This window comes from Prosopis cineraria, unplaced genomic scaffold (genome assembly GCF_029017545.1).
Source record: "Prosopis cineraria cultivar Desert tree isolate PC_DT_omini unplaced genomic scaffold, ASM2901754v1 PC9, whole genome shotgun sequence".
NCBI lineage: Eukaryota > Viridiplantae > Streptophyta > Magnoliopsida > Fabales > Fabaceae > Prosopis > Prosopis cineraria.
In genome coordinates, this window is record NW_026555340.1 from 31,986,281 (window position 1) to 32,013,995 (window position 27,715).

At 35.6% G+C, this 27,715-nt stretch overlaps 5 protein-coding genes across 12 annotated transcripts; 3 read left to right on the forward strand and 2 right to left on the reverse strand.

Annotated features, from left to right (window-relative positions):
* Positions 1-614: 614 nt before the first annotated feature.
* LOC129320886 (uncharacterized) lies at positions 615-3,904 on the forward strand. 3 transcript variants are annotated; one of them, XM_054966549.1, is made up of 3 exons: positions 615-1,271; positions 2,002-2,251; positions 2,454-3,904. In XM_054966549.1, exon 3 carries the CDS (start codon positions 2,475-2,477, stop codon positions 3,549-3,551), a length of 1,077 nt encoding a protein of 358 aa, XP_054822524.1. In that variant the 5' UTR covers positions 615-1,271; positions 2,002-2,251; positions 2,454-2,474; the 3' UTR covers positions 3,552-3,904. The 3 variants fall into 3 exon arrangements, with proteins under 3 accessions (XP_054822524.1, XP_054822523.1, XP_054822522.1); XM_054966548.1 differs by having other exon boundaries at positions 2,002-2,230; XM_054966547.1 differs by lacking the exon at positions 2,002-2,251 and having other exon boundaries at positions 618-1,271.
* Positions 3,905-6,023: 2,119 nt separating this feature from the next.
* Positions 6,024-6,734, forward strand: LOC129320920 (uncharacterized). The gene has a single exon (XM_054966599.1). It carries the CDS (start codon positions 6,069-6,071, stop codon positions 6,564-6,566), a length of 498 nt encoding a protein of 165 aa, XP_054822574.1. The 5' UTR covers positions 6,024-6,068; the 3' UTR covers positions 6,567-6,734.
* A 959-nt stretch (positions 6,735-7,693) lies between these two features.
* LOC129320723 (uncharacterized) lies at positions 7,694-8,336 on the forward strand. Its single transcript, XM_054966288.1, has one exon. It carries the CDS (start codon positions 7,739-7,741, stop codon positions 8,090-8,092), a length of 354 nt encoding a protein of 117 aa, XP_054822263.1. The 5' UTR covers positions 7,694-7,738; the 3' UTR covers positions 8,093-8,336.
* A 4,219-nt stretch (positions 8,337-12,555) lies between these two features.
* Positions 12,556-13,743, reverse strand: LOC129319775 (probable E3 ubiquitin-protein ligase XERICO). Its single transcript, XM_054964842.1, has one exon. It carries the CDS (start codon positions 13,741-13,743, stop codon positions 13,204-13,206), a length of 540 nt encoding a protein of 179 aa, XP_054820817.1. The 3' UTR covers positions 12,556-13,203.
* A 4,943-nt stretch (positions 13,744-18,686) lies between these two features.
* Positions 18,687-25,705, reverse strand: LOC129320283 (uncharacterized). Of its 6 annotated transcripts, none has more exons than XM_054965651.1 (15): positions 25,327-25,705; positions 23,985-24,144; positions 23,775-23,886; positions 23,528-23,665; positions 21,936-22,040; positions 21,455-21,538; positions 20,961-21,076; positions 20,728-20,829; positions 20,524-20,637; positions 20,370-20,426; positions 20,227-20,293; positions 20,038-20,091; positions 19,775-19,849; positions 19,648-19,683; positions 18,687-19,493 (listed from the first exon to the last, which is right to left on the reverse strand). In XM_054965651.1, the coding sequence occupies exons 2-15, from the start codon at positions 24,020-24,022 to the stop codon at positions 19,380-19,382; spliced, it is 1,212 nt and encodes a 403-aa protein (XP_054821626.1). In that variant the 5' UTR covers positions 24,023-24,144; positions 25,327-25,705; the 3' UTR covers positions 18,687-19,379. The 6 variants fall into 6 exon arrangements, with proteins under 6 accessions (XP_054821626.1, XP_054821625.1, XP_054821628.1 ...); XM_054965650.1 differs by having other exon boundaries at positions 23,985-24,147; XM_054965653.1 differs by having other exon boundaries at positions 24,003-24,147; positions 25,327-25,704.
* Between the last annotated feature and the right edge of the window lie 2,010 nt (positions 25,706-27,715).

The window sequence follows — 27,715 nt, forward strand, 5'->3', positions numbered from 1 at the left end:
TATTATTATAAAAAATTAAATTTAATAAGTTAACATTTGAAAACGTTTTATCGATATTTAAAAGTTTAATATTTTTTTAATGGAACTAACAATATTAAAATTAAAAAATTAAAAATAATTTTTAAAATTAAAGAATAAAAATAAAATTTTGTATAAAATTAAAAAAATAAAAATATATTTTAATTTAAATAATATGAGTTTATTTGAAAAAGAAAAAAAGATAAATATTGAGTGCGTTTTTGGAGACGTTATAATGGTGGGGGCGGAGAAGGAAGGGATGGCCCACACAGGAATCAAACGGACATAAAAAGAGGACAGAAGCTCGTGGTGGGGGCCACTTCACAGCCAAGTGCCACCTCATTTATAGAGGTGGACTAATCCAAACGCGCTCTATCTAACTCCAATTGCCCCTCGTTCGGATTCCACGTGTCTCCGTTTGGTTCCTCAGCTCACCCAATACGATACTTCAATTTCCCCGAGTCCCAGACTCCTTCCGTTTTACTTTTGCTTTGCTTGTTTTGCTATTGCCCTCCCCAATACAATGAAAGAGTTTGTTACTTGAATTACTTTGTCTTGAGCCAGTCAAGGAAGCGCGTGGAGACTAGGTATCACACTCGTTTCGGAATGACGTAAACACCCCTCAGCATCCCTATTTCCGAGTTTCATTCGGAGTTAAGTAGCTCGTCCTTTATAAGGTGGTGGACAAGCATACAACGAAGCATTGCCGAAAACCGCTGAAGAATATCAAGACGAGGAGGTGGGGAAAAGGAAAGCTTCGTCTCTGTCTTTGTGTCTCTGCAAGACTTTTGCAACTGCCACCCTCACCAGAAAGGCTATACCTTCACCGTCCTAATCCTATTTTTGCGTTTTCCTCCTTCATCTATCCCTATCTTGTTTTTCCTTGTCCCGCGGAGACAACACGTTTCTTCTTTTGTAAGGATTTTCGTTCCTTTCGCATTCTGCGTCTATAAGGCAATCCCTAGTACCGTTTTGTTTTGAATAGTTTTTGCGAAGGGTTTGTGCTTCTCTATTTGGGGAAGTTAACGGGATCGAATCTGGATACGCATTACACAGCGTTATCGGTTACGGAGCAACGATCGAACGTTCTGGTAATTTTTGGTCGAAGCTTGATCTGTTTTTATTGGGTCGCGGATAGCATCGGACTCGCGCCTATTAGAATAAACGGAAAAATGTGGTGGATGATGGGAGAATCTGGAGGACAATACTGCCCTAAGAAGACCGATGATTTGTGCGGCGATGTTTGTGGCCAGGTATCTTGTACTTTTTGTGTTACTTTCTCAGTTTGTATGCTTTTCCTAAATACATCGATCTTCCCTTTGTTTTTCCTATTCTTCCTTTTATCCTTTTAATTACTTGGTTCTTTTATTCTGGGTGTCTTTGGTTTCTTAGAAATAACCAAATTGGATGGTTATCTGGATCTTTTATCATTCTAATTCACTACTTCAACTCGCGCTCCATAGAAATCATGGCCTTTACTGTCTTATCTGGGATTGAATTTCGTTGGTAGATAGTTCGATATTGAGTCAGACACCCATGAATGCAGAGTAATCTGTCGGTGGCTGATCAAGGCCATATCTTTTTAGAGTTGCTCTTCTTCTCCGTGTGGATATGGACGGTGATCTCAACATGTCTGTTATTAGAATTAGGAAGCTCTTTTTTTTTAAAAAAAAATTGTGTTTAACCTCTGGCTGATCTATTTTTAGCACTCTACTTGACTATTTCGTATGTAATGTGGTGAACGGCAAAAATACACACAAAAAGCATTGTTTCCTACTTTTCTCCCCCTCTTTTCCTTTTTTGTGGGGGAGGCAGAGATGTGTTATTGCTAATGGAATTAGAGTGGCTGCAAAATAATCTTCACATTTACGAGATGAATTTTGGTTTTGTGGTCGTTGTCGTTGTTGCATGCCTCAAATCTCTTCATAATGCAGCTCAGGCTTTGTGATTAAAATTACCTTTAATCTATCCTCTTGTCTACAGAAAACTTCTTACAACAACAACAACAACAACAACAACAACAAGCCTTTATCCCACTAGGTGGGGTTGGCTACATGGATTGCAAGACGCCATTGTGCTCTATCATTTATCAAGCTTTTAGGAATATTATTAATTAAGAGATCACGTTCAACAACTTCCAAGACTGTTCTCTTAGGCTTTCCTCTACCTCTCTTAATCGGACTCAAAGTTATATGTTCCACTCTTCTCACTGGTGCCTCCCTTGGTCTTCTTTGTACATGCCCAAACCATCTCAATCGATTTTCTACCATTAACTTCTTAATTATATCTATTTTGTTTGATTAATTAATATAATGGACAGAGTGTTGGAATTTTTGTTATGAATTAATTTGTTTGCAGAAATTTCAAGTTATTTTCATGGTCTTTCATTTGGTAAAGGTGTACTGATTTTCTTGTATGTTTGTTTTAATATGCAGGAATCAAGTCAAGTTTCAGGCATGACAAGAATCCGGTGCATTTTGCGTGGCTTTGATGTAAAAACCTACATATTTCTTTTTGCTGTTGTCCCGATGTGCATCTTGGGGATCTACATTCATGGGCAGAAAATCTCTTACTTTCTGCGGCCACTGTGGGAAAAACCACCCAAGCCTTTCAATGTCATCCCACACTACTATAATGAAAATGTGACAATGGAGAGCCTTTGCAGACTTCATGGCTGGGGAATTCGTGAGTACCCAAGACGAGTTTATGATGCCGTGTTGTTCAGTAATGAGTTGGAGTTGCTTACCTTACGCTGGAGGGAACTGTACCCATATGTATCAGAATTTGTTCTCCTTGAGTCAAATTCTACATTCACTGGATTGCCTAAACCTCTGGTTTTTAGTAGCAACAGGGAGCAGTTTAGATTTGTTGAGCCTCGGTTAACTTATGGGACTGTTGGTGGGAGATTTAAGAAAGGCGAAAACCCATTTATTGAGGAGGCTTATCAGCGAGTAGCATTGGATCAGCTCCTTAAAATAGCTGGTATTTCGGATGATGACTTGTTGATCATGTCTGATGTTGATGAGATACCAAGTGCTCACACTATCAATCTCTTGAGGTGGTGTGATGACATACCTTCGATTCTTCATCTTCAGCTGAAGAATTATCTTTATTCTTTTGAGTTTCATGTGGATGATAAGAGCTGGAGGGCTTCAGTGCACAGATACCAGAGTGGCAAGACAAGGTATGCACATTATCGCCAGTCTGATGACCTATTGGCAGATTCTGGTTGGCATTGTAGCTTTTGTTTTCCCCGAATCAGTGATTTTGTTTTTAAGATGAAAGCTTATAGCCATTATGATAGAGTGAGGTTCTCTCATTATTTGGATCCCAAAAGAATTCAGGAAATAATATGCAAGGGGGAAGATCTATTTGACATGCTTCCGGAGGAGTACACCTTCAAGGAAATCATCAGTAAAATGGGACCAATACCCCATTCCTATTCTGCTGTTCATCTTCCTGCTTACCTTCTGGAGAATGCTGAGAAGTATAAATTTCTCCTGCCTGGAAATTGTATAAGGGAGGGCCGTTGATCTTGGGATTTGGGAAGGAGTTTGTGATACCTGCCTGTTGTGAATCTTATGGCTCGTGTAGCTTTTGGGACTTTTCATTGGGGTTTTAACAGAAGTATTGATGACCTGGTGCCACTCGTGATAATTTTTTAGAGTTCATTGAGAGTTCTGACAAATTCTTTGGTTCTTGGGGTTGGGGACTCTGTACATAATTTAGAGTCGGGGAGCACTGTCTTGTGTTTTACTCTATTGTTCGTGGCTTATCCCCGGGAGATACATAGTATAGTTTTACTCTATTAAGTTCAGCACCTTTTCCCCTTTGGGCGGTTTTGTTTCGGAGACAAATTTACTTATTTATTAATTTTTTTGCCTAATTGATGCTGAACATTTATATGTTGTATATGCGTGTCTTATATCTGATTACGTGGTTTAGATTTTTTTTTTTTTTAATATCAAGGGAAGCTAACATTTAACAGAATTAGGATACATACAGAACTACAAAGGCAGGCGCCAAAGAGAAGCCAAATAAATCAAGCCAACCACCCAACGAAAACTAACTAAAAGGGTGGGGTATCAAAAAAGCATACATCAAAAGTAGAATTATGAGCTTACTTAAGAATGAAATCAGCCATCCTATTCTTCTCTTTAAACACAATTAAAATTGACGGACCAATGTCTATGTAAAAGCAGTCTAGTCGTATAAATGATATCAAAGAAAGGATGATAATTATGATTGTTCCATATTATTAGCAAAATAGCATTCACACAATCACAAAAGACCTCCATAGTTTTGATTTTGTGGTTTAGAATTTTCCTGCAATGCATGAAATGTTACGGTTGCTGTCATAGTTAGAATTAGGAGAATTTTCACTGGACCAAAGTTCATTTGCATTAAGACGTGTCCATTTTACCAGTAGGGTCGCAGTCGCTTAACGAGATGTTGGGAGCAAGGTTCAGCATGGATCTCTTTTTGTGAGCTTCAGTCTTGGGTTTTTTATTTTCCATTTTATTAATTGGGATTTAAGATGAAAAACAATGCCCGGAGCATAAGAGTTTCTGCAGAACATAACCAGTGATTTAGTTAGTAGGTTTTGATGGAAGTGATCGTATAGGAAAGAATCGTGCTTCTAGCAACTAATCTAATCTCAGGGCTCTGCATGTTAACTCATTTCAGCCACTGAAATAATGCCGGAAGAAAGGATCTTTAATTTTCTCATTTTTTGTTCTTAAAAAGGAAGAATTATCATATCTACCGGCGGATAAAATTCTTTGCATGCAAGGATTATATATCAAATCAGAGCGTTCCATTTTTTATCAATGGCATACAAAGATAAGTAATATTGGGAGAAGAATAAAGAAGTCTCAAAATGGTTAATTAAAGTTAGGTTTTAAATGTCAAATTTAAAAAATTTGTAATTCAATTTCTTAATTTTACAATTACGTTATAATAAATTTATAACTTATTTTTTAAATTTTAACAAAAAAATTATTTTTTCTGTTAAAATTTAAAATATAAGTTACAAATTTATCATAACGAAGTTACAAAATTGAGACATTAAGTTGTAAATTCTTAAAATTTGACACTTAGAACTTAACTTTAATTAATTGCTCCTTTTAAATTTTTTTTGTCATTTTCCCTAGTTATATTTCCTTTTTAGCAATGATTTAAAAATCAAACTGAACAGTCGGATAGGTTGGATCGTCGACCACTCAGGTTAACGGTTTGGTCAAGCCAAAAAATTGCTTGGGAAGTTGGGCCTGATTGGGTAGCTTTGAACTGTGGTTAAATTGGGAACCGAAATTAAGTCGGGAACCTGTTTCAATTTTTAAAAACCAAACTAATCAAAAAATGCCCTTTTTTTATTTTTGTCAATTTTGTTAAAAATGAGCAATTTTTTAATCATTGATGTTATATTGCATTATGTGATTTATTAAGTCATGATAAACTTAAAATATTTAATTTTATTTTTAAGTTAAGTAATAATTTCATATTTATTTCTAATTATTATATATATATATATATATATATAATTTTTTAATTTAATTATTACGTCATGGGTTCGACCGTTAGACCATGCAAACTGTGAACCGTTAATCTTTTCGGTTTAATATCCGATTCGGTTTTAAAAACATTATTTTTTAGTAAATATCAGCACACAGCCGCGATGGGGCTGAGATTAGTCATTGTGCCTGGTGCACATACTCAGCTTTCTCAATCAAAGTGGAAGAATATGATTCACACATCATACGGAATATGATGCCTCTCCTGCAGTTGCTAGCTTGCAAGGTCACCATTGTTCAATTATTATTTTCAAGCATTAAAGCCAAGGGGAATAATACAGAGCGATCGTCTACTGTCCATTCGTTTAAAATAATGAACACGCACAGCACTGGAGTGTGAAATATATGCCTGACGAGACAGGGCCAAATTTAAAAATGATGCGCATTGATAACAAATTACTAACCACGCCTATAAAAGGCACACATTTGATAGGAATTCAGCATCCCGATCCACCACTGATAATATCCAGCGAGAAAATGCAGATGCAGAGAAGCCATGGGTTTCAACAGCACCAATATTATGGTAGTGAGGCTCAAGAGGAGAGCTATGAGGTTCATCAGGAGACTTGGAGCTCAAGGAACGGCCATCACAACCACTTCCCAGGAATGCAAATGACAAATGGTGCTTGTATTGATTCTCGTGACTTCCAGAGACACCTGGGCATATTCAAGGAAGGCCACCATGGTTCCACTGGCCACCATGGCCATTTCTCCGACGCCCATAAGCTCTCTTTTGGAGGGGCTCCTATGTTTTCAAACAGGTCAAAGCACCCGCACCACCAAGGGCATGGACCTGGACATTTCTCGGAGGTAAATAGATATGACATGCATGGCGATGCAGAAAACGTGAAGGTGGATGAAATGAGATACAAGCACCACAACTGGGGTGGCGGTGATGGCTTCTGTGCTAACCCTTATGCTGGGAACATGAACAATAGGTTTCACAAGGTTGAGTGGGAAGTGAAGGGTGTCTAGCACGTCATCTTCATCAATCCCACTATCACCGTAAAATGTGTTCTTACTTGCTTTGTTTCAGAATCTAATAAACTTTCACTTGATCGTGCTTGTCACCAAGTCCATGTAATATCTATCTTATCATGCTAATCAATAAAAAATGTGCTCTAGTGGGGCATTTGATAATAACATCTGCAGATTATTCTCTTTTTCTTGTACTGAGGTTTGTATATGGATAAGTCATAAACCTCATTCATCCAATCGCTTGAGTTAGTTTAACGTGATTAAGATTATGTTTCTACATAAAATTAAATAGGATATTAGGAAAAAAGTGACGTTAGCTAAAGAAATTACTTAGCCTTCAGTTATTTTGGATTTCTGGCAAGTTTAAATTTTTAACTGATGCTTTATTTAAGATTTTTTTTCTTTTTTGAAAAATAGCAATAAAGGACTGTTAAAAAAAATTTATATAAATTAATAATTAGTTGTTATCAAAATCCAAATGGACTGTCATTAATTTAAATTGGTTATTGTTAAAATCTGAATATATACTTATTGATAAAAGAATAAAAAAATTAACATATATTCATTTTAATTTTGACAACAAATAATCCTTCATTAATATGAAAGTTTTTCAGCAGTTCTTAATTGATATCCCACCCTTTTCGTGACAAGGATTGTTGAAAAAAGAGTGGCTACGAAACCCTTAGGATTACTGCGCTCTGGGGATAAGAAGGGATTTCTGCCAAATAAAATTCTTATGACGAGAGTATTTCTTGGAGGACTTCATTCACTACATGTGCCAAATGCTGTTGGCGATTTAATCCTTATTTTACACTTCAAGGATTTGACTGTCCACATAAAATTGCCCCAATCATTTTTTTCAAATCAATGAATCGAGAAACAGGGGCACCTTTATATTCCCCAGAAGCTAGAAAGTAAACGTCTGATTTCTCCTTGTGGCAGAGAAGTAGAAGGAGAAACGAATCGCCGTCTCCATTGAATTCAACAAAGGTGGTGGCTTTTCTTTTTGTTCAAAGTTTTGGCCAAACGGGAGAGGTATTAGATTCACTCTTATCATAAGGGATAATACAGAAAGCCTAGCTGTACATGTAAACTATAAATAAATGGGTAAAAACATGATAAATCTCCATAATCTAATCAGACAGAGCACCTCCAAGATTAATATCAAAATGGCATATCACAGCAACAATCGCCAGAGGAGAAACCATCACCATCGTCAGGTGTACGAGCGGAGCCCAGCCAGCGATTACCAGGACTACGAGTACGAGGGCGTAGGAGAGGCAGAGGCGAGAAGGAGCCATTATAGTCCTCGTTCTCATCAGGTGGGATTGAAGAGCAACAAGGAGGAGGGCGTTGCAGAAGTAGAAGCGTCGAGTTTGGCAGAGACAGAGAGGGCTCTTGATCGTTTGAGGCACAGAGCTCATAATAGTAACGAGGACGTGGACCAAGAGGCCGAGACCTTCATTCAGCTAGAGCACAGGAGGATCTGCTTAACCAAGCTAATGTCCATGAGGCCCTTCTGATCCTCACTCGTGGGATTCATCCTGCCGCGACTGTATAAATAAGCTCTCAGTTCCCTAATTCCCCATAAAATAATGCAGCAAACCCTCACTTTACTGTTATCCGGAGAATTTCCATTGCTACGGGTCGTCATCTGTTGTAGTGTGTTTTGCCGATACCTCTTGTGTGACTATTGTAAAATGGCTTCTACTTGTACCTTTCTTACCGCAGAGGATTGCAGCTTCATAATAGAAATTATTTAAGCCAGATGCTCTGTGCTGTGGTACTTGTTGAAGTTTTATTAGCCCCATAGAGTAGTTTGTTTGTTTGTTTGTTTGTTTTTTTTTTTTTGGGTGGGTCTCGAACGCTTTGCTGATGGAATTGAAATCTCTTTTCCCGGTAGCATTTGCAGTTTTGCATGTCGCTTTCCAAATGTATTCAACGACTAGTTTTTTAGACAAAGATTTAAATCTTAATTATCCTGGTTTCCAAACATAACACAAGGTCCTCCTTTGTCTTTTATAATGTAAAATATGATCAATATTAATATTAGAATGACTAGTTTAAGAGAGCTTGTCGACATCTTTGCACACACACAGAGAGAGAGAGAGAGAGAGAGAGAGAGAGCTAGTCGACATCAACGAGATCGGGCAGTTGAAGCAGGCGTGTTGAATAAGGTGGCCAGTGTTCCTCTCCATCTTATGAGATGGAAACATATGAGAAGGCAATTCCGCGCAAGCCAACCATGTTTTGATGATTGAACCAAAGAAAATTCTGGGCTTGAAGTAAATAGGGCGCGTTTCGTTCCACGTCCCAAAGCTCAAAACAAGAATATGTTTCAGGGAAGATGCATGTGTGTGTATAGTACTCCTTCCTTCTAAGTTATAATTTGAACCAGGATTATACATGTCAATTACATATATCCATAAATTTTAATAACAACACTTCATAAATTTTTTTTTCAAAAAAAATATAAACTTTTAGAAATGCTTTTTATTTGATATAATTTTAAACATACACAATTGATCACTACAACACAGTAGCAACAACAAACATTATCTAATTAGGTGGGATTGTATATATGAATTGTATAATACCATTGTGGTCTATCATACATCAAGCTTTTGAAAATTTTGTTGACTAAGATTTTGGTCAATAACTTTGAAAAGTGTTTTATTTGGCCTTCCTTTACTATTTAAAGTTATATATTTCACTCTCCTCACTAATATCTTTTGTGGTCTTCTGTTTATATGTTTAAATCATCTCAAACAATTTTTTATCGTTTTTTCCTCCATAAGTGTTACACTAACTTTTTTCACATATGTGCTCATTTTAAATTTTATCTTTATATGTATATTCACATATTCATTTCAACATTCTCATCTATGTTATTTCAACTTTGTGCTTTTACTATCCTATTAAGGCCTAACATTCACTACTATACAATATAAATGGTCTCATAGTTGTTTGATAAAACTTTTCTTTAATATTATTAAGTATTTTATTTGGCCTTCCTTTATTGGCTCAAAGTTATATATTTCACCTTTCTCATTGGTGACTCCTGTGGTCTTCTTTGTATATATCTAAACTATCTTAAATGATTTTCTATCAATTTTTTCCTCAATAGGTGCTACGCCAACTTTTTCATGTATGTGCTTATTTTGAATTTTATCTTTACATATATATCAGCACATTCATCTTAACATTCTTATTTTTACAACTACAACTTTATGTTTTTACTATTTTGTTAAAATCCAACATTCACTATCATATAACGTAGTTGGTCTTATAACAATTTGATAAAACTTCCCTTTAAGTGTATTAAGTGTTTTATTTGGCCTTTTTTTATTGGCTCAAAATTATATGTTTCACTTTACCCATCGGTGCCTCTTGCGGTTTTCTTTATACATATGCAAACCATCTCAAACAATTATTTTACCATTTTCTCCTCAATAGGTGCTACACTAACTTTTTCACATATGTACTCATTTTGAAGTTTATCTTTACATATATATTTGTACATTTATCCCAACATTCTCATTCCTGCTATTTCAACTTCATGCTATTGTTATCCCGTTAAAGCCCAACTATCATAAAATATAGCTGATCTTATAGTAGTTTGATAAAAATTTCTTTTAAGTTTATTAAATGTTTTATTTGGCCTTCATTTACTAGCTCAAAGTTACATGTTCCACCCTCTTGACTAGTGCCTCCTACTCTCTTCTTTGTATATATTTAAATCATCTCAAATGATTTTCTATCATTTTCTTTTCAATAAGTGTTACGCCAACATTTTTATGTATATGCTTATTTTAGATTTTATCTTTACATATATATCCACACATTCATATTAACATTCTCATCTCTGTTACTCTAGTTTTATGCTCTTACTGTTTCATTAAAACCCAACATTCATTATCATATAATATAGTTAGTCTTGTAACAGTTTGATAAAGCTTTTCTTTAAATTTATTAAGTGCCTTATGATTGCAAATAATTCCTTTAACCTTTTTTCACTTAAACCACTCAAGTTATATCCTATGTATAATATCCCCTTCAATTTATCCATCATGTTGAATAATAGTTTTCAAATATTTAAACTTTTCTACTTGAGATATAATTTAATATTTCAATTTCACTTTCAAATTATTACCAACTAATATTTTATCAAAATTACAATGTAAATAAATATTATGTCTTACTCTTATTTAGGCAAATTTTTTTTAACTCCAATGTCCTCTTTCATAACTTAAATTTACAGTTAATCACTTCTCTTGTCCTTGTAATATGAACTATATTATCCACGAAAATCATGTATTTAGGGATTTTCTCTAAAATATGTTCAATCAAAACATCTAGAACTATGTCAAATAAATAAGGGCTTAGAAATGATCCCTAATGTAGTTCAATCTTTATAAAAAAGTTTTTTGTTTCACTGCCAAATATTTTTATACAAATTGTTGTCCCCTCATACATATATTTAATGGCTTTAATATAGGTAACCTAAACTCTTTTCTTTTTCAAAGTTTTCCAAAGTACTTTTCTCAATACATGATCATAATCTTTTTTTAAATTAATAAAAATCATGTATAATTTTTATCTTTGCATTAATATTTTTTCATTAATACCAAATTGCTTCTGTAGTTACCTACTTAGCATGAAGTCAAACTGATTATCAAAATACTAATATCTAATTTTAACTTATACTCAATCACTCTTTCTCACAATTGATCACTACTATGCTATAATTATTTTAATTTGTTTTCACTTGAAGGGTAATATTATTAAAAAGATGTTGTCAATAAAATCTTATTTTTATTAAATTTTTTATATTTTAAAATAAAAAATACTTCCAAAATTGTCCGCAACAGCGAGAGATAAAAAGAAAAGGGTTTTATAAAAGCTTTTTTTTCTGTCATTAATTATATGGGAAAGATAAAAGTTTTGATTTTTTCAATCATAATTAAAAAAATAAAAGCTAAATCATCTTGTTCATCAATAATCATGATGATGATATGAACAACAACTGAGGCATCCCCCAACCAAAGATGGGCCTTGGGGAATCTTCAACAAACAGCCAACTGTTATAATTTATTCTTTTTAAATATAAGGCTATGGTAAAACCGTACAAAGATCGGAATTAGGTAAGATCAGAAGCCATAAAGCTTATACAATTAATTGGCAGAATATCAAAAAGACAAATATCGAAATTATCCAATGATGTCTTGTGTACCATAAGGTCAGCACATCGATTAATTTCTTTGAAAAATTGTTACGATTTATGAGGATGAAGTTTCGTAGAGTTGGCTCTTAGGATGATCTATTGGATTTATCCTATGTTTTGAACCACGTGTATTTACACAAACTTCAAAACAAATTATACTCTCACTATCTCAAATTATAAATAAAACTCATTAAATATATTTAATAATTTTATTTTTTATATAAAAATATAAATTTTAAAAATATTTTTTATTTAATACTTTATTTAAAAAATATTGAAAAGATAATATAATGGAAAGGGTAATATTGAAAGAACCATCATTAAATTTTATTTTAAATGCCTTATATTTTAAGACATTGAATTTTTTTAAAAAAATATTTTATAATTTAAAACGGAGGTTAGTATTATTCATTAGTCATGATTAATATAACTTCTCAAAAATTTTATATTATAATATTAATATTATTTTATGTATCAATATCCATATTTATTCCTGACCTTTTTCTATAAACCTGCTCATTTCTCAATGAATTATCTTTTCAAAGAGTAGGGGGAATTTAACATTTTTGTATACCAACGATGTCATTTAATTTCAATATTTATTTTAATTTCCACTACTTCCAACATAATATTTTTTTTGTCATGTGCATAATGTTTACGGAAGAATTATTAAACATCACTGTATCATTAAGTGATTAACACTATTTTATAAATAGCTAAGATATTGGAGTGATGATAGATCATGCGCGAGTTGGAGTCTTATCATGCAGTTATATGAGGTAAGAAGATAGAGACCACTCATTTGCACGACCGCAAGGAAAGCTTTTAGGCATTTATGCGAGTACCTTTAATTTTATTGCGGCACTGTACTGTCCATGTTTCGGGTAAAACAAAGAATTTTGTTATTATAGGATCAGCGTAACATGTAATAATTCTACTTCTCTTCATGTATGTAGCCACCAATTAGATGCTCGAAGACCCAATGAGATTTTCTCCAGATATACTTTTCATGTTTATCTGTTTGGGTGATTTAAAACTAATTTTAGTAAAATGAAATATTAATCCAAAAATTGAACCTTACAAATGGAAAGAAGAGTTGCTTTCAGCTACTAATTAGATAAAACACAGCGGCATCACGGTTAAACATCACAAAGGTTGCGTTTTACTACGGTGACATTTTCTAAATATTCAAATCCTAAAATAATCAGCATTCTTCACACAGAATGAGGAAGTACGTATTGAGACGAGGTAGCTGAGACCCACTCGCAACGACTCATAGTCCTAAGCATGGTAATTTGTTGAGGATTAGAGATGCACATGGAAAACAAACCAGAAGCGATCGACAGTCTCGCAAGTTGGTGTAATGTCGTTTGAAAAGCTAGACGTGAAATACAGAGACAGAAGGGTGAGCTAAGAAGCGGAACGACAGAGAGGGCACGTGGTGTGTCTGTTAAGGAACCACTTGTCCAAGCAAGCTGTGTGAAAGAAATGCTCGCCAGACAGCTCACTCACCTCTTCGCTGCCTTGGAAAGCACACAGACAGACGCAGCAGTCCGCCATGGCGGAGTCAGTCATGAACTTGTACTGAGTAATGGACACCCTCCTTCTGGCAACAGAGCATTGGTCATCGTCGTCAGGGTCAGTAGAATAGGCACAGGCGGCACCGACCAGTTGGAGAAGAGACCTGAGGATGTTCTTCAGGAGAGCCACTGGTACGACGGTGTTGATGACCAGCACCGGAAGCAGCCCCACGGCGTTGATACATTGATTCTCAGCAGATGGCTGAGAGATATAAATAAGGGAGAGGATGGCGGACACGGAGGAAGTGTTAACACGTGGCGAAGAATGCGATGGGGCACCCCGGCCGCCACACTGATGTTGCCTGCTGGCATCCATCCTCACCGCTCCCTTGTTTCCCCATTTTGGAACTTTCCTGATCTCTCTCTTCATCTTCTGTCTTCCTTTCCTTCCTTCATCATCCCACTTACTTGGATTGTCAATTTATCTAAATGATCATGTTGCTCGAATATTTACACTCATCATACGCTGGATATGGATATATTGGATTCCCAGCCATATTCATATTAACTAGATATTTGGAGACAAAATAGCTTCTTTAGACATTCGTCTTCGCTGTCCATTGTCAAATGGACCATCTTTAATTATTTCTAATATGCAATTAGACAGCCGGAAGGCTCCAACACCTTCGACTCTGTCATATCTCAACGCCCCGACGCAAATCAAAATCTATGCTCCCTTGCCATTTGGTTGACACGCAGGACCTTAATTAAATGATATCATCGACGTCATTTCTCATTTAATTTATGGATAAGTTTGATATTTAAAACGCTCGCGGAGAAGTACTAATTAAATTAAATTAAATTTTTTATGTAAAATCATTTACGAAAAAGCGGAAAAAAGAAATTACACGGAGAATTATTATAGCTCATAACTTTTATTATTTCCTAGTTTATCATTTTAATTGAATATCTATCTAGTGAAATACACATTTAGACGGATGGGATCAAAATAAAATATATTTTTTCAAACGAACTAAATATCTCTTAATATGAATAATTTTGACGATATTTCATATTCTAATCTCTTGTATCTCTGTTCACATTCCATATTACTCCATTTTGGTTTTGGAACACCCAGATTATCACTTATTTTTGGTTGGATGAAACGGATGCATGCAACAGTTTTCTTACAAGCTCGAATCCATTTAATACTAAAACAATGTTCTACATAACAGTTATTTTTATCGATATATAATGATTTTAATGACTATATATTCAGGCCCCATCTAAATATAGGGACTACTATAATTGAGGTATACATGGTGGTTGTTTACAACAACAAAAAAAACATTGAATAAATTTTTTTAGTTTTGGTTTCAATGAACCATTCAATAAACATATAACGATTTTTTTAAAATAACTGCTAAATAGTTGCACAATATTGAACAGTTATTTAAAAAAATTTGTTAAATAATTTTGTCCAATTTTGATCAATTTTCACCTGCTTGTTCAGAAACTATTTAACAGTTTTTTTTTGTTTGAAATAGCCGCTAAATAATTGTGTCCATATAGCAGTTATTTGGTTGTACCTCTCCTGCAATCTCATTATTGATGCTATCCTAAGTGCTGACACTATCATAAATTTTCTTCTCAAACCACACCATTATGCTATCATCGAATTTTGCATAATGATCCAACATGTCATGGTGCCTTGTGGAGGGGGTTGCTTGAACATTTTAAACCTTAGATAGGACTTTTGGGGTAACCACCATGCTTTCAATGCAGCTTTCAGGATAGCCACCACAACCTTCAAGTCACACAGAAGGAAAGCACAATGGAAGGCATACATAATGCACAAGTATAGAGTCATAGAATAATTAAAATAAAGACACCCAATATGCAAATGACGGAAAAAGATAATTAAACCACCCACCAAATAAGAATTAATGAGGGAAGGGAGAGAAATGCCAACCTAAGATAAGAGAATCACAATAGAAGTGAGATCCACCACTAAACAAACAAAAATGACGACGATGACCAATAGCGACAGTGATGATATTTTTCAAGCGTTCAACGGCGGTGACGTGCCCAAAAAAAGGATTCAGGATGTGATTGGAAGAGATTTCATAAAAAAGGGGAGATGTTTTTTGGGAGAGAAGGGTGTTTTCAATTTTTTTTCTTTCAAAACCAACTACATATGAAATTTGAAGACGGTTGAAAAGTTTTAAATAGAATTATTTAACAATTATTTTAAAATAATTGCCGAATAATCTCAGACTATATATCAATTAATTTATAATAACTGCTATATAATTTTTTGATTTAAAAAAATAATTAAGTTATTTAACAATTAACAGTTACTTAAAATAATTGTTATATAATTTTAAAATTATTTAGCAGTTATTTTAAAATAATTGTTAAATAGTCTCTCAAAAAAATAAAAAAAAAAGATATACTAAATATTAGATCTTGATTTTAACTACTATGCAGACTCAAAAATTATATAGTAGTTATTGTATATAACTGTTATATAATCCTTAAACTCAAATCTCGCCTCCTATCCATAAACTTTTTTTTCAAGCAGTGATTCAGTGCATTTGCAATTTTTTTTTTTTTAAATGCAGTAAGCATACGTCCGAATATGAGATGAGAGAGGTGCACTCTTGGGCAGATTGTAACCACAAGAGATTAGGAGATCAAATCATGTGTCAAGGCGTGCGCCTTCCTTGAACTTGAAGACGCGAAACTAATTCGAAAAGGAATAGATTTTAATTTTAGTCGAGGCACTACACATGGAATCCCTTTAGGAGAGACTCCAGAAAGTTCTCCGTTGTCGGGAGATGCGATGAACTGCCATCACACATGAACGGCCGAGATTCGACGTAGAAAAATCACAACACAGGCTTTTGGAAATGACTCGCCTTTCTTTGTCTCTTTTTGGTTCGCCCGGAGGAAATTGTACATGTCACCTCTAGGGTGAGCCATACTTGAACTGATTTGACCCATCCTTTTCTTCCATCCACCTTATCCTCTTCCTTTCCAATGACGCAGATGTAACCTTTCTCAAAAACATCAGTAAATTTTTCTTTCTTTCTTTCTTTTTTTTTGGGAATTTGGAGTGATGCCATTATCCAGTCAAGGGTCATAGATAGAAGAGGAACACCTATTATCGTCATATCCCACCTTCTAACGATAAGGTGGAGTTTGATCAAAATAAATAAAAGACCTTAAAGCATCAAAGTCATGTGTGGCTAACAAATGAGCACAAGCATTTTCCTCTTTAAATATAAAGGACAGAGAATTATACCTGCTATTACATAAAGAAAACCTAACATGCTCAATTATGTCACTAAAAGGATGAGTTGCTAAATTTGAGCAAGAGGATTCATTGCTTCACCACAATTCTAAACACATCCGATTTGTGAGCAAAGTTTCAAGCCTTGGATAATAACAATAATTTTAGTGATAGTAGGGAGAAAACTTTTCACATTTGAATTGAAACTAATGACCCAATCATTTTCATTATTTCTTACCACACTACAACATCTATAAATGATCTCTCTGTACAAATCATCTACATCAAACCTAACAATAGTATCTTTTTATTTTAACCAATGACTATTCATCATGTAATAGATGATAAACTTAAGAATTTTATATCAGTTGATACTCTCTAGATAATATTCAAATTTTGTTTGACCTCCATCTCCTCATCCATTGAACGAAGTTTTTTACATTTAAAGCACCATAAATCCCAGCATGCATACCCTAACAAAACATTCAGAGGTAAATGGTTTGTCTTCTCTTTTCCATCAGAATGCTTCAAATTCCATAAAACCTATTCTGCTCCACCCAGCCTCTTTAATATATTCCATATCTCTACTTTGACCAGACTCTTCCATTATTCCTCTGCTCTTAGACAATCTCTTAGTAGATGCTTTGTGTCTTCCTTTTGGTTACATCCCAACAGACACTTGTTTGACTCCCCAAGTCCTTTATGTAACCTCAATGCAGCTATGTGTAATCTACCTTGAGCTACAAGCCATAGATGAATCTTAATTTTCTTTGGGCTAATCCAACACCAAATTTTACTCCAAATCTCTCCATTTACCGATCCTGTACCTGCAACAAGAAATCTATAGGCAGAAGAAACATTAAAATTACCATATGAAGATGGTTTCCATAAAAAGGAATCCTCTCCTCTCTCAACTCTCGGGAAATGAGAACAAGCAATGCTGTTAATAATGTTGCTAGGTAGCCGAGCCTTCATTCTTTCAATATTTTGGCCATGGTTTTTAGAAGCAAACTCATTCACACGAGCTTCAGCATCATACGTGTTTCCTATAGCAAGGCGAGTAAGAGAAACATCAAGGGATGTCCACGAAGCAATCCAAAACTTAGTACTACGGCCATTACCAATTCTTTTTCCCACTCCTTTAGAAAAGCTCTTCCAACATTTAATAACACCCCTCCAGGTCAATGAAGCATTAGCCTTTTTCTTAACCTTTGGGACCACATCAACACCACACTTGAACTTTGACTTGAGAACTTGAACCCATAAGGACTTTGTCATTAGTTAGGAGTTTCCAACGAAACTTGAAAATAAATGCTCTATTTTGAGTACTGAGATCTTTAATACCCAAGCCCCCTCTCTTCTTCAATGACATACTTCCATGCAAGCAAGTGCAATTATTTACTCTCATCAGTGTCACCTGACAAGAAGTTGCAACATTCTTTCTCTATCTGATAAATCAATTTTTTTGGGAAGCAACAATGTCTCCATATAATAACTAGGCATTGCAGAGATAATTGATTTTATAAGAATTGCTCTACCAACCGTATCTAGATTTATTTTCTTCTATCCTGACATATGATTCTAGCTTTATCCAGAATAGGAGCAAATAAACTAGAAGAAGCCTTTTGGTGTATCAATGAGATCTCTAAGCGCTTGCCAAGATCCCCACTCAACTTAACTTGCAATTTGTTACTTAACCCCAATGCTCTATTGATATGAATATTTTTAGAGAAGTATATGCGAGTTTTGTTTCTGTTCATCTTCTACCTTAAATAATAACGAAATCTTTGAATATAATCATTAATAACTCCAACCTGCTTCGAGGATGCTTTAGCAAAAAAGTACAAGATCATCAACAAAGAACAGATGAGTGAGATCTGGCCCTTGGCAATTCTTATCAATACCCATTCCTTCCTCTCCATTGCATCCGCTATAATATGATTTAATTTTTCCATGCACAAGATAAAAAGTTATGAAGACATGAGGCAACCCTCCTTAAGCCCTGTAAATGAAAACTTTTTTCAAACTACTCTATTCCACACGACTTTGAAATTCAAAGCAGTAATGCAAACCCAAAAAAACTTTCCAAAGATCTTCATTAAAACCCAGTTCACAAAAAATGAGATACAAAATTACAATCAACCCTTTTCAAGATCTACTGTGATAGCCATCAAACCAGCCCCCTTTTTTCCTAACCTTTTCATTTGAGCAGACAACTTCCTGTACAACAATAATATTATCACTGCTTTAACCACCATGAATGAAGCTACGTTGATAAGGTCAAATCACCTCATTCACAATTGGCTTCAGCCTATAAGCCCTGACCTTTGGAACAATTTTATAACTAATATTATACAGGGATATAGGGCAAAACTCTGTAATGGATGCTGGGTGTTTGACATTTGGAATTAGAGCGAGCCGAGTGCAGCCCTTTCCCGGGATCATATTATAATCAGCAATTCTTTGGACTTTACTTTCCACTCCCTATGCTGCTGGCGCATCTCTAGCCTCCAAAAATGAAATTACATTACGCTAATGATTATATTATTTATCTTCATCCATACACTCACTGTCTGTCAGCAAGGAATTCTACAATGAATTTATCTTTTTGTCGTCAGCAGGACTCTGATTCATGATTTGACATAACTAACATTACAGACTTGAAAAAAAAAAAAACAAATATGAGGACGGCTTGTTAAAACTGTCACGCAACAATCCAAGCACAACAGGTGGCGGTGTCTGCGTACAATATCCACTGTGGTCGTCATCCCTCAATGCGCGGTCGAATTAGAAACATCAATACCAACGGCCTTGTAATACGCGTTTTCCGCGCTAGTCAGCCGACTCTGGAACATTGTCCACTCCTTTCTACACCTCTCCCTCACCTGCCAACACAACCATCATAACACCTTAATAATAATAATAATAATAATAATAATAATAATCAAATGATCACTATATGTCCCATTAATCCGAGGCACTTGATAATAATAATCAACCACCAAGATCAACCAAAAATATAAATGCTGCTTAACATACCCCCTGCCACGGTGCTTTCCCAGTTTGCGTTTCTCCCTGCCAAGCACATGAACGCTTGTAAGCTTCATACTGCAGCTGTTATGATATCAGATAAATCTTGCAAAAATAACCATGACAAACATATTACCTGATTCCCTAGCGTGGGAACGCCTTGGTGAATAATCCACTGAGAATCAACTACTCCGATCTTTTCATGGGCAGGCTATATCAGAGAAAAGAGGGTATCAGTTTTGAGTTCCCATACCCTATCACACTTCATAATTGCAAATTCTCTCCTCTCATCTCTCTCTCTCTCTCTCTCTCTCTCTGTGTTTTTGCTTCGCGCCTCCCTTAACGCTAATTAAATGGTCAATAAATTAGATGAAGTAATAGCATGACGGATCCACTCACCTCGACGCATTTTCTAAGAGCGAAGTCAAGACCCCACCCATGGACCAGGTCATTCTGCAATACCCAGAGTCATCATGTATATTATTTAAGAGACAACTAAATGCTTAGAAAGAGAGTCAACTGTGCTTAAAAAGAGGGTAATATTTATTAAGAAGATAAAAAAGGATTTGATAGAGTGACCGTTGAAACCTGAATCATATGCCACACACAGCGCCATGCATCTCGTGAAAACACAGGGGCCATAATCTCAACAAAGCTGCATTCACAAGACAGGATGAGACAAGGCAAGTAGGACCAAATAATAAACCTATAAGACTTCAGCAGATAATTACGCTGCACAAGGAGGCAGATGAGGGTCTGTGCACCATCCTGGTTTCTCCTCTGTTACTCTATTTCAAAAAGGAAAACAATATAAACAGTAATCATACATTCTGTTGCATAACACGCAAAACAAGAAAACTGATTCACGATTCCCATCATCCTTACTTGTGAACTTCACGATCACCTCTCCTCTTTGTCATCTGCCATGTCAGCCCTTTGTTAGGTTCCAAACCTGGCTGTGAAATCTCCAAGCCATGCTTCCGTACCAGGTTTAAGTACCTGCAATCGTAATGGTCATAACACTTCGGTCAAGGGAAAGTAGAAACTTTTTTTTTTTTGGGGGGGGTTTATTTTATATAAAATACTCACTTCTCTGCATTGAAATGCTCAACCCCCAAGTCTTCATCCCATATAAATATGTAGTCGTATGGTGCCACAATATCTGGATGCAGAAATCGTTTCGCATACCACCTAGGAGGGGGGAATCAAATAATCAGTATCACATCATAATTGAAAAGGCAAACTCTTGCTTAGCAATTGTGGACAATATTAACTACCAAGGGCCCAATGAGCAATGCTTGAGAGCAGAAGTCGTTTATTACCATTTTGTCTGTTTGCGAACGCTCACATGAATAGCCTGCTTCGACCACTCAAACTCATCCCATTCTGTGGTTCGCCCATCATAATGAAACAGAAGGATCGTGAAGTTCTCTGAAAACTGTTCAAGTAACACATTTGGTTACAAGAGAAATGAACAAAGTATTTGTAGCCACAAAGGAAGATAATAATTTATTTAGATTTAGAAGAATTGATTTGGAAGAGTAAATCTTGTTTGGATATTGTTAAGTGAAAAGGTACCAAAAAGTGTGTCAGATAAACAACAATCCTCAATCATATATGCTGTACTGGAAAGTTTGACAATTGACTCTGGAATCCAAAATATCACTTATGAAATTGGACTCCGAATCATTTTTCAAATTTTCACAAGTATACAGCATTCTGCTTATGCCTGCTTAGAAAATGTGAAAAACAAAAAAGAACATTATTACAATTCCTCCAAAGTTTAAAACAAGCACGCGCATGTTTGCACAGATACCTTTTTCACTGCTGCATCAATATTCTTTTTCTGATCATAGCCAACAGTGAAAGTCACCAAATACTTTGGCTTGGATGTCAAATCCTGCAAAAGGCATCTTAATCAAATGCTCTAAGTTCAGAAAACTTCAAAACATAAACATCAGATGATCGGAAGTACCTCCAGTCCAAGAGTTATAATTTCAAAATATAAACGGCAGAAAATAAAGCCACGGGAAAAATACACATGTAGCAAGCTACTTGAGTTACTCTACAGACAGATTCATCAAGTCAATATCTATAGAAGTAAGCAGATAGCTCAAATAATATTGTCAACCAAATATCAGACGAATTTTACAAGTTCAACAAACAATAGTACGTGGATTAACTTGAACTTGATGCACCCTGAAGACATGCTTTCCACACAACAAAGTAATAGTTTTTCTCATGACAATTGGGTATGGAAGCCATATTTCAAATGTAAAGTGATTTAGGATACACACCTCACTGGGCTTACCCCACAATCTACGCAAGTACAAGTCTGATTCAGCTTCAACAATTCCAGGAGGTAATCTTTCAGCACCTCTTGGGTTTGATGGAACCCAAATCTGTAGAGAAACATGGAAACAAGGAACTTGTTGTAACAAAAGGCCTCTTTTGTAACATAAACAGCATGTGCTAGAGATTTCCGATTATCTTTTCCCTCATTTGAGAGAGAAATTTTTTCAGCAAAACCTTAAAGAAAACAAATAATGAACACACCAGAGAAGCTGATAAAAGTGTTTAGAGATAAACCAAAAGCTTAGTTCCTAACAGGAAGTTAGCCATCAAAAGAAGTGCCAAAGTAACTGTAGAGACCTATCACTCTTTCTACATATCAATTGCTCAGAGGATTTCAAAGTTTAGTCTGAAGAACCAGACTAAAGACTCTAACAGCAAGTGCACAAAGCTTTAAGGCCCCGTTTGGCACGAAGGATTGGAGGGTTGGGATTGGGATTAGACATTGGCTAGTACCAACTTTTTGTGTTTGGTATGGAGCATTGGGTCATCTAATCCCAGTGGGATTACCTAATATCACCACCCCCCAATATTGAGAAATCAATCCTGTGATTGATTTTTTCTAAACCAAATTACCCACATCTTCACACCCTCAACCCCATCCCTCACTATTTTCTCACTCAATCAAGTCTACCATGGCCATCCCTAGTGATGACGCCGTCCTCCACCATTGACAAGTTCAAGTTTGAATTCTTCCCACTCTATCTTCCTCCCTTCTCCCTCCATCTACCACTAGTCTTCTCCCTCCATCTACCACTAGTTCAAGTCTTCTCCCTCCGTCTTCCTCCCTTCTCCCTTCGTCTACCTCTTGTCGTCCTCTACCACTACATCTTGCATCTACTCGCCTTCTTGCCTTCAAATATGCTTGCCTTCAATTTGAGAGTCTAGATCTGGTTCCAAGTTGTCGGATGAGCTCCGTTGCTATGTTTGCTCCCAAATCCTTCACTGTCTTCTTCATAGTCAAATCCATCATCATCGTCTTTCTTCCAAATCCATCACAGACGAGCTTCGTTGCTGCATTTGCTCCAAATTCCGAGTCATCAAATAGGTTGATTGGTGGCAAAGGGAGGAAGGTTGGGTTCAATTGTGAGTCCATCACAAAGAGAAGATGGGTTTTAGGGCAATTTTTTTAATTAATTATAAGGGGTATTATAGTCTTTTTATAATTTATGTTTAATAAAATAAAATGAAGGAAAGTATTCTCTACAATTATTACTCCATACCAAATATAATTTTAAAGCCCCAATCCCATTCCCTATAAATTTAGGCTTGCATACCAAACAGGGTCTACGGATATAAATTAACCAATGGATAAGATTCACTTCATTTCGCCCATCCATTTAACTCTATTGTCCTTTTTTCATATTCCATCTCCATCCAGTAAATAGTTTCCATGAATCTTTGATGAAATTATGGACCTAGTTATGATTCAAATCAAGAAGGTAGATACTACATAAACTGAATATTCCAGAAATCTCTATTGAGCCACTAACATCGAACATCATTAATAATGCTAAAGAAATGGCATGATATGTACCTTTGTACCATTTAATGATTGATCATGTGATTGGCTGCGGCTGTTATTCCTCGCAGATGACCAAGAAGAGGCACCCTTATATTTGTCTTCAATGTAAGAGAGGTCAATGGAGGGTAGAAGGCCAGATGGAAGATTAAACTGCAAAACATTAACTCCGTTAGTATATTGTGCTTTTTACTGCAAATCATGAATAATCACAAAAGTATAAGGTGCATCAATAAATTGAAAGAAAAAACTCAATTTGCACCTTTGTTATTGACAATGTTGGAAATGATACTCCAATAAAGAAGCCAAATACAACCCCAACAAAAGTTGTTACAATAAGACGCATACTTTCACTTGGTTTTCTATTAGGTGAACTGCAACCAACAAGATGCAAATGTCACTCGATTGTGGTTGATAGGCATTTAACTAGTACATACAAAACTTCTCACAATAAACAGAATGATAGAATTACTTTCTCCAACAATTACACCTGCGAGTAGTTGTCCCCATTTTATCAAAACTTCTGACAGTGTGTTTGTGAAAATATGCACAGAAGCTATTCTTCACCACCCAGCCAGTGGCATTTACGCTTCATAAAAGAAATAAAGGTGCTCACCAAGAGAAAGCAGGCCCTGCTGAGGTTACAGATAAGAAAGAAATAAACAAGTTAAGCAATGGAACCAGGTAATGTTTCAAGAAAAAAAAAAGGAAAAGGAGAAAATGCACCACAGTAGTGATCTTATGAGAGTAAAGATGTGTGTGTGTGGGGGAAATCCTCCAAATATTTTCATTTTCTACAGGACAGGTGTGCCAAAAGCCGAGTAGTGTAGTAGGACTTCGTTCTGGAACCCCATCAATTTTTTCCAACATCTCAAATGGCAATTTGGGAGGAAGGATACGTCTATAAGGCAAGGCTTATAAATATGCCACAAGAAATAGCAAAACAACTAGGATTAGCAATCAACCATTCTTCAAACTACATGATTGTACTGTAAGCAAGAAAAGTGTGTGATTTTTCCCCCGATGAACTCCGTAAGTGACTCTATAGGAGGCATACATGTGCATTTCTCTGACAAGAATGCAATGCAAGGTAACTCGATGATATTCCTGACCTCGTAAGTCGAAAATTACCCAACCATGTGGCGGTTTCTAATTATATCCAATGCTAAAAAATAACAAACACCACCCTCTTCCTATTTTCTAAAAAAGGAGATAAGAAAAAGAGTAGTTGTCCAGCAAGACAAAATAGTTGTCGCCGGTAAGATTCGAAAAACCACGGCAAAACCAGCAGAGTTAGCTCAGATAGATTCTTTAAGTTTTGCATCTGGTTTTTTGGAGAGAATTTCGTGATTGAATAAAGCAACCAAAGTCCATTGACCCCAAAAAAGAAAAAAAAGGAAAGGAAAGGAAAAATGCTCCCCACAATATGTGCGTGAAGGAATGAATAGTCAATACCTAGCGACTTGAGATATATAGTCTCAAATTGCCAGTAAACGAGCTGAAAACGAGATGCAAACCGAAAGAAAGCAGCGACTAGAGATTGCTTGCACCTTGCAGGTTGCAGCATCTCCAACTCAAACCTGAAGTCCCATGCTTTGAGCTCTCCAAACAAAGCTCGCGACATTTAAAAGCGTGATAAAACATTATGTTGGGTTTAGTCGAACGGATGATGGTTTTGGTGTCGGATTTCAGACAACGAGAAACCATATTCACATACATATTTGTATTTTGTTTACGTGTCCGTTGGAAGCGCAAACAATCAGACACCGTAAGTACCAGTTAGTTAATAATCAGAGAAAGTAAAGCAAGCTTACCTGAAATAGCCCTAAAAACCGAGGCAAGATCTGACAGCAAAGGAAATTCTGGCGAAAAGCTGAGAATCAGAGGAAAAGAAAACTCTAGGGTACGGCCAGAAATCTGAGGTCCGATGAATCAGTGATCGACCTTACCAAAGGTGATAGAAGAAGCCGTGTAAACAAAAAATTTACCGGCGAAACCCAGAGAAACAAATAACGAAATGGAATAATGTCCGAAGGGCGGGATAGGAGCAGTAGGAAACAAGATCTCGAGATTTGACCAGCGGCAAGAAACAAAAGAGATGATCGTGCTCTTGTGTTGGTTTTGGAATTCCCTTCCTCCGAAAAATAAAAACGGCGAAGGAACACGAGCTTTGAATGAATTTAAGGAGACCAGAGTCCAAGACTCGCTTCTTTTTTTCTTTTTTCCTTTTTTCCTTTAAAATTCCTTACCAAACAAATAAAGGAAATATAGGGAATAGGAGTGGTGTTTTATCAGCAGGAATTTAGGTGGATTGTGAATTCAGTGAATTTAGGTGGATTTTCAACCCGGCCTCTAATGGATGGTTAATTGATTAGCTTTTCCACCACTTGGCAAGTGAGTCAGTTGTGAGCAGAAGAGATGAAACTGATGTAATTTAATTTAATTTAATTTAATTTGCTGAAGTGGGATTGTAAGGAGCAAAATGAGTTAACATTATTTGCAACTGAGTATGAGTAACATCGATGGTCTTCTCCTGCATTATGCCAGAATAATATACTGCTTTTTTATTTCAAGCAAAATATCAGATAATTTTGCTTAATGTTGTTTTTATTTTTATTTGTTAAAAACAGATTTTTTATTTGGCCAAAATTTTTAAAATATAGATTAAAAACAGTTTTGATTTCAAAGTTAACTAATATTAATCTCAAATTATTATATGGATTAGGTTAAACTGTATGATTAGAGTTATTTTTTTAAGAAGAAAGGGACTAGTCATTTGGAAGAAGTTAACTTGTGGTGACCAGGCGGATGCTATGATTTGCCAATCCTGGGCCCGGAAAGAAAAATGAAAATGAAAGGTAACTTAATTACGAAGGGACTTCCAGCTCCCAAACAATTTGGATGCCTTGATCTGCGACCTATAACCACAAGCACCGTACTGCATTAACTATGTGGACAAAGAAAGGTTGAAAGGTCCCCTCCTTTCCTGGTAATCTCCTGAACCCATATAGCTACAGGCTTCTCAGCCTAACCCAGACTTTCAAAACGTTGGCTCTGCTTTGGTTGAGCCTAAATGCTCGCATCCTTTACGTGACCAATTGTCCGCGCCCTCAATGCGTGACGCAACTAATCCAATTCTGGAATTTTAGTTTAGTGACTAGCCAGATTATGCGGGCCTCAAACTTAATCATCCCAAAATTTTATTATATTTTGATTCTATACGAAACTTTTAACCGTTTATTTATTTCTAATGTTGGAAATTGGAATAGATTTACAGATGCGCTGGAGTATTATTATATCTCCAACGCTATTTATAGACTTTTCAAACGTCAGTGAACAACGGTCGCCACCCTGACTCTTTGTCAACGTCGCTTTCCATTTAATTATGTTTCCATTTCAGAGTGATGAGGCAACTTCGTCTCTGTGGACGTATTCAATGGTTGGGTCTCGCTCCACTACCAATAAAAATCAAACATAATATCGCTGATTAATTACGTTCGGTTCGTTCACTCCATTGAATTCGAGATCAAATGTTAGAATTCAAGGAGCGATTCCTCCGTATATTGTGCCTACGTTTTCTGCAAAACAAGTCCTCCTCTTATTCATTTTATAAATCAGTTTTAACAAACCTTATCAATATTAATATAAAAAAATATAAAAAATAAAAATATATAAAATTTTAAATACATTATTATATAATAAATTTAAGAAGTGATATCATACTGTTTGTTCTCTCTCATAAAAAATAATTTTAAAAATATTTTATAAATATTACTTAAAAAATAATATCATAACCTATAAATAAAATTAAATATATTTTCTAGAACATATTTTATAAGTGGGATTACAAGAGTGTGGCTGTGTATGCCAATAGTTTTGTTGCACGTGTGCGCTGCCCGGGTGCCCACCACATCCGTCATCTACCCATCTTTGTGGAAAGTTAATTCAACTGGCCCGCCACAAACCCCGCGGCCAATCACCTTGTTATTTAAAAAACGTGATCCTTATATTTAGTTATGTATATATAATTTAAATGGTTGTTACTCCACGCTTGGTGCACAAGTATGAAATTTTAAATTTTTTCTTCTTAATCCAGTGCCTAGGGGCAAGCATTAGTTAGTTCAATGTTAAAATATATAAAATCAATCAACACTAAAAATATGAATTAAATAAAAATGAATCAGAATTTAATAATTCAATTCG

Excerpts from the sequence above, each read along its gene's own strand:
- LOC129320886 (XM_054966547.1), top strand. The coding sequence starts at position 1,191 with ATGTGGTGGATGATGGGAGAATCTGGAGGACAATACTGCCCTAAGAAG. Across the intron at positions 1,272-2,453 it reads GCGGCGATGTTTGTGGCCAG|GAATCAAGTCAAGTTTCAGG; the intron begins GTATCTTGTACT and ends TTTAATATGCAG.
- LOC129320920 (XM_054966599.1), top strand. The coding sequence starts at position 6,069 with ATGCAGATGCAGAGAAGCCATGGGTTTCAACAGCACCAATATTATGGT.
- LOC129320723 (XM_054966288.1), top strand. The coding sequence starts at position 7,739 with ATGGCATATCACAGCAACAATCGCCAGAGGAGAAACCATCACCATCGT.
- LOC129319775 (XM_054964842.1), bottom strand. The coding sequence starts at position 13,743 with ATGAAGAGAGAGATCAGGAAAGTTCCAAAATGGGGAAACAAGGGAGCG.
- LOC129320283 (XM_054965651.1), bottom strand. The coding sequence starts at position 24,022 with ATGGGGACAACTACTCGCAGGTGTAATTGTTGGAGAAA. Across the intron at positions 21,077-21,454 it reads TTGATGCAGCAGTGAAAAAG|TTTTCAGAGAACTTCACGAT; the intron begins GTATCTGTGCAA and ends TTACTTGAACAG. Across the intron at positions 19,684-19,774 it reads TTCCCACGCTAGGGAATCAG|GGAGAAACGCAAACTGGGAA; the intron begins GTAATATGTTTG and ends TGTGCTTGGCAG.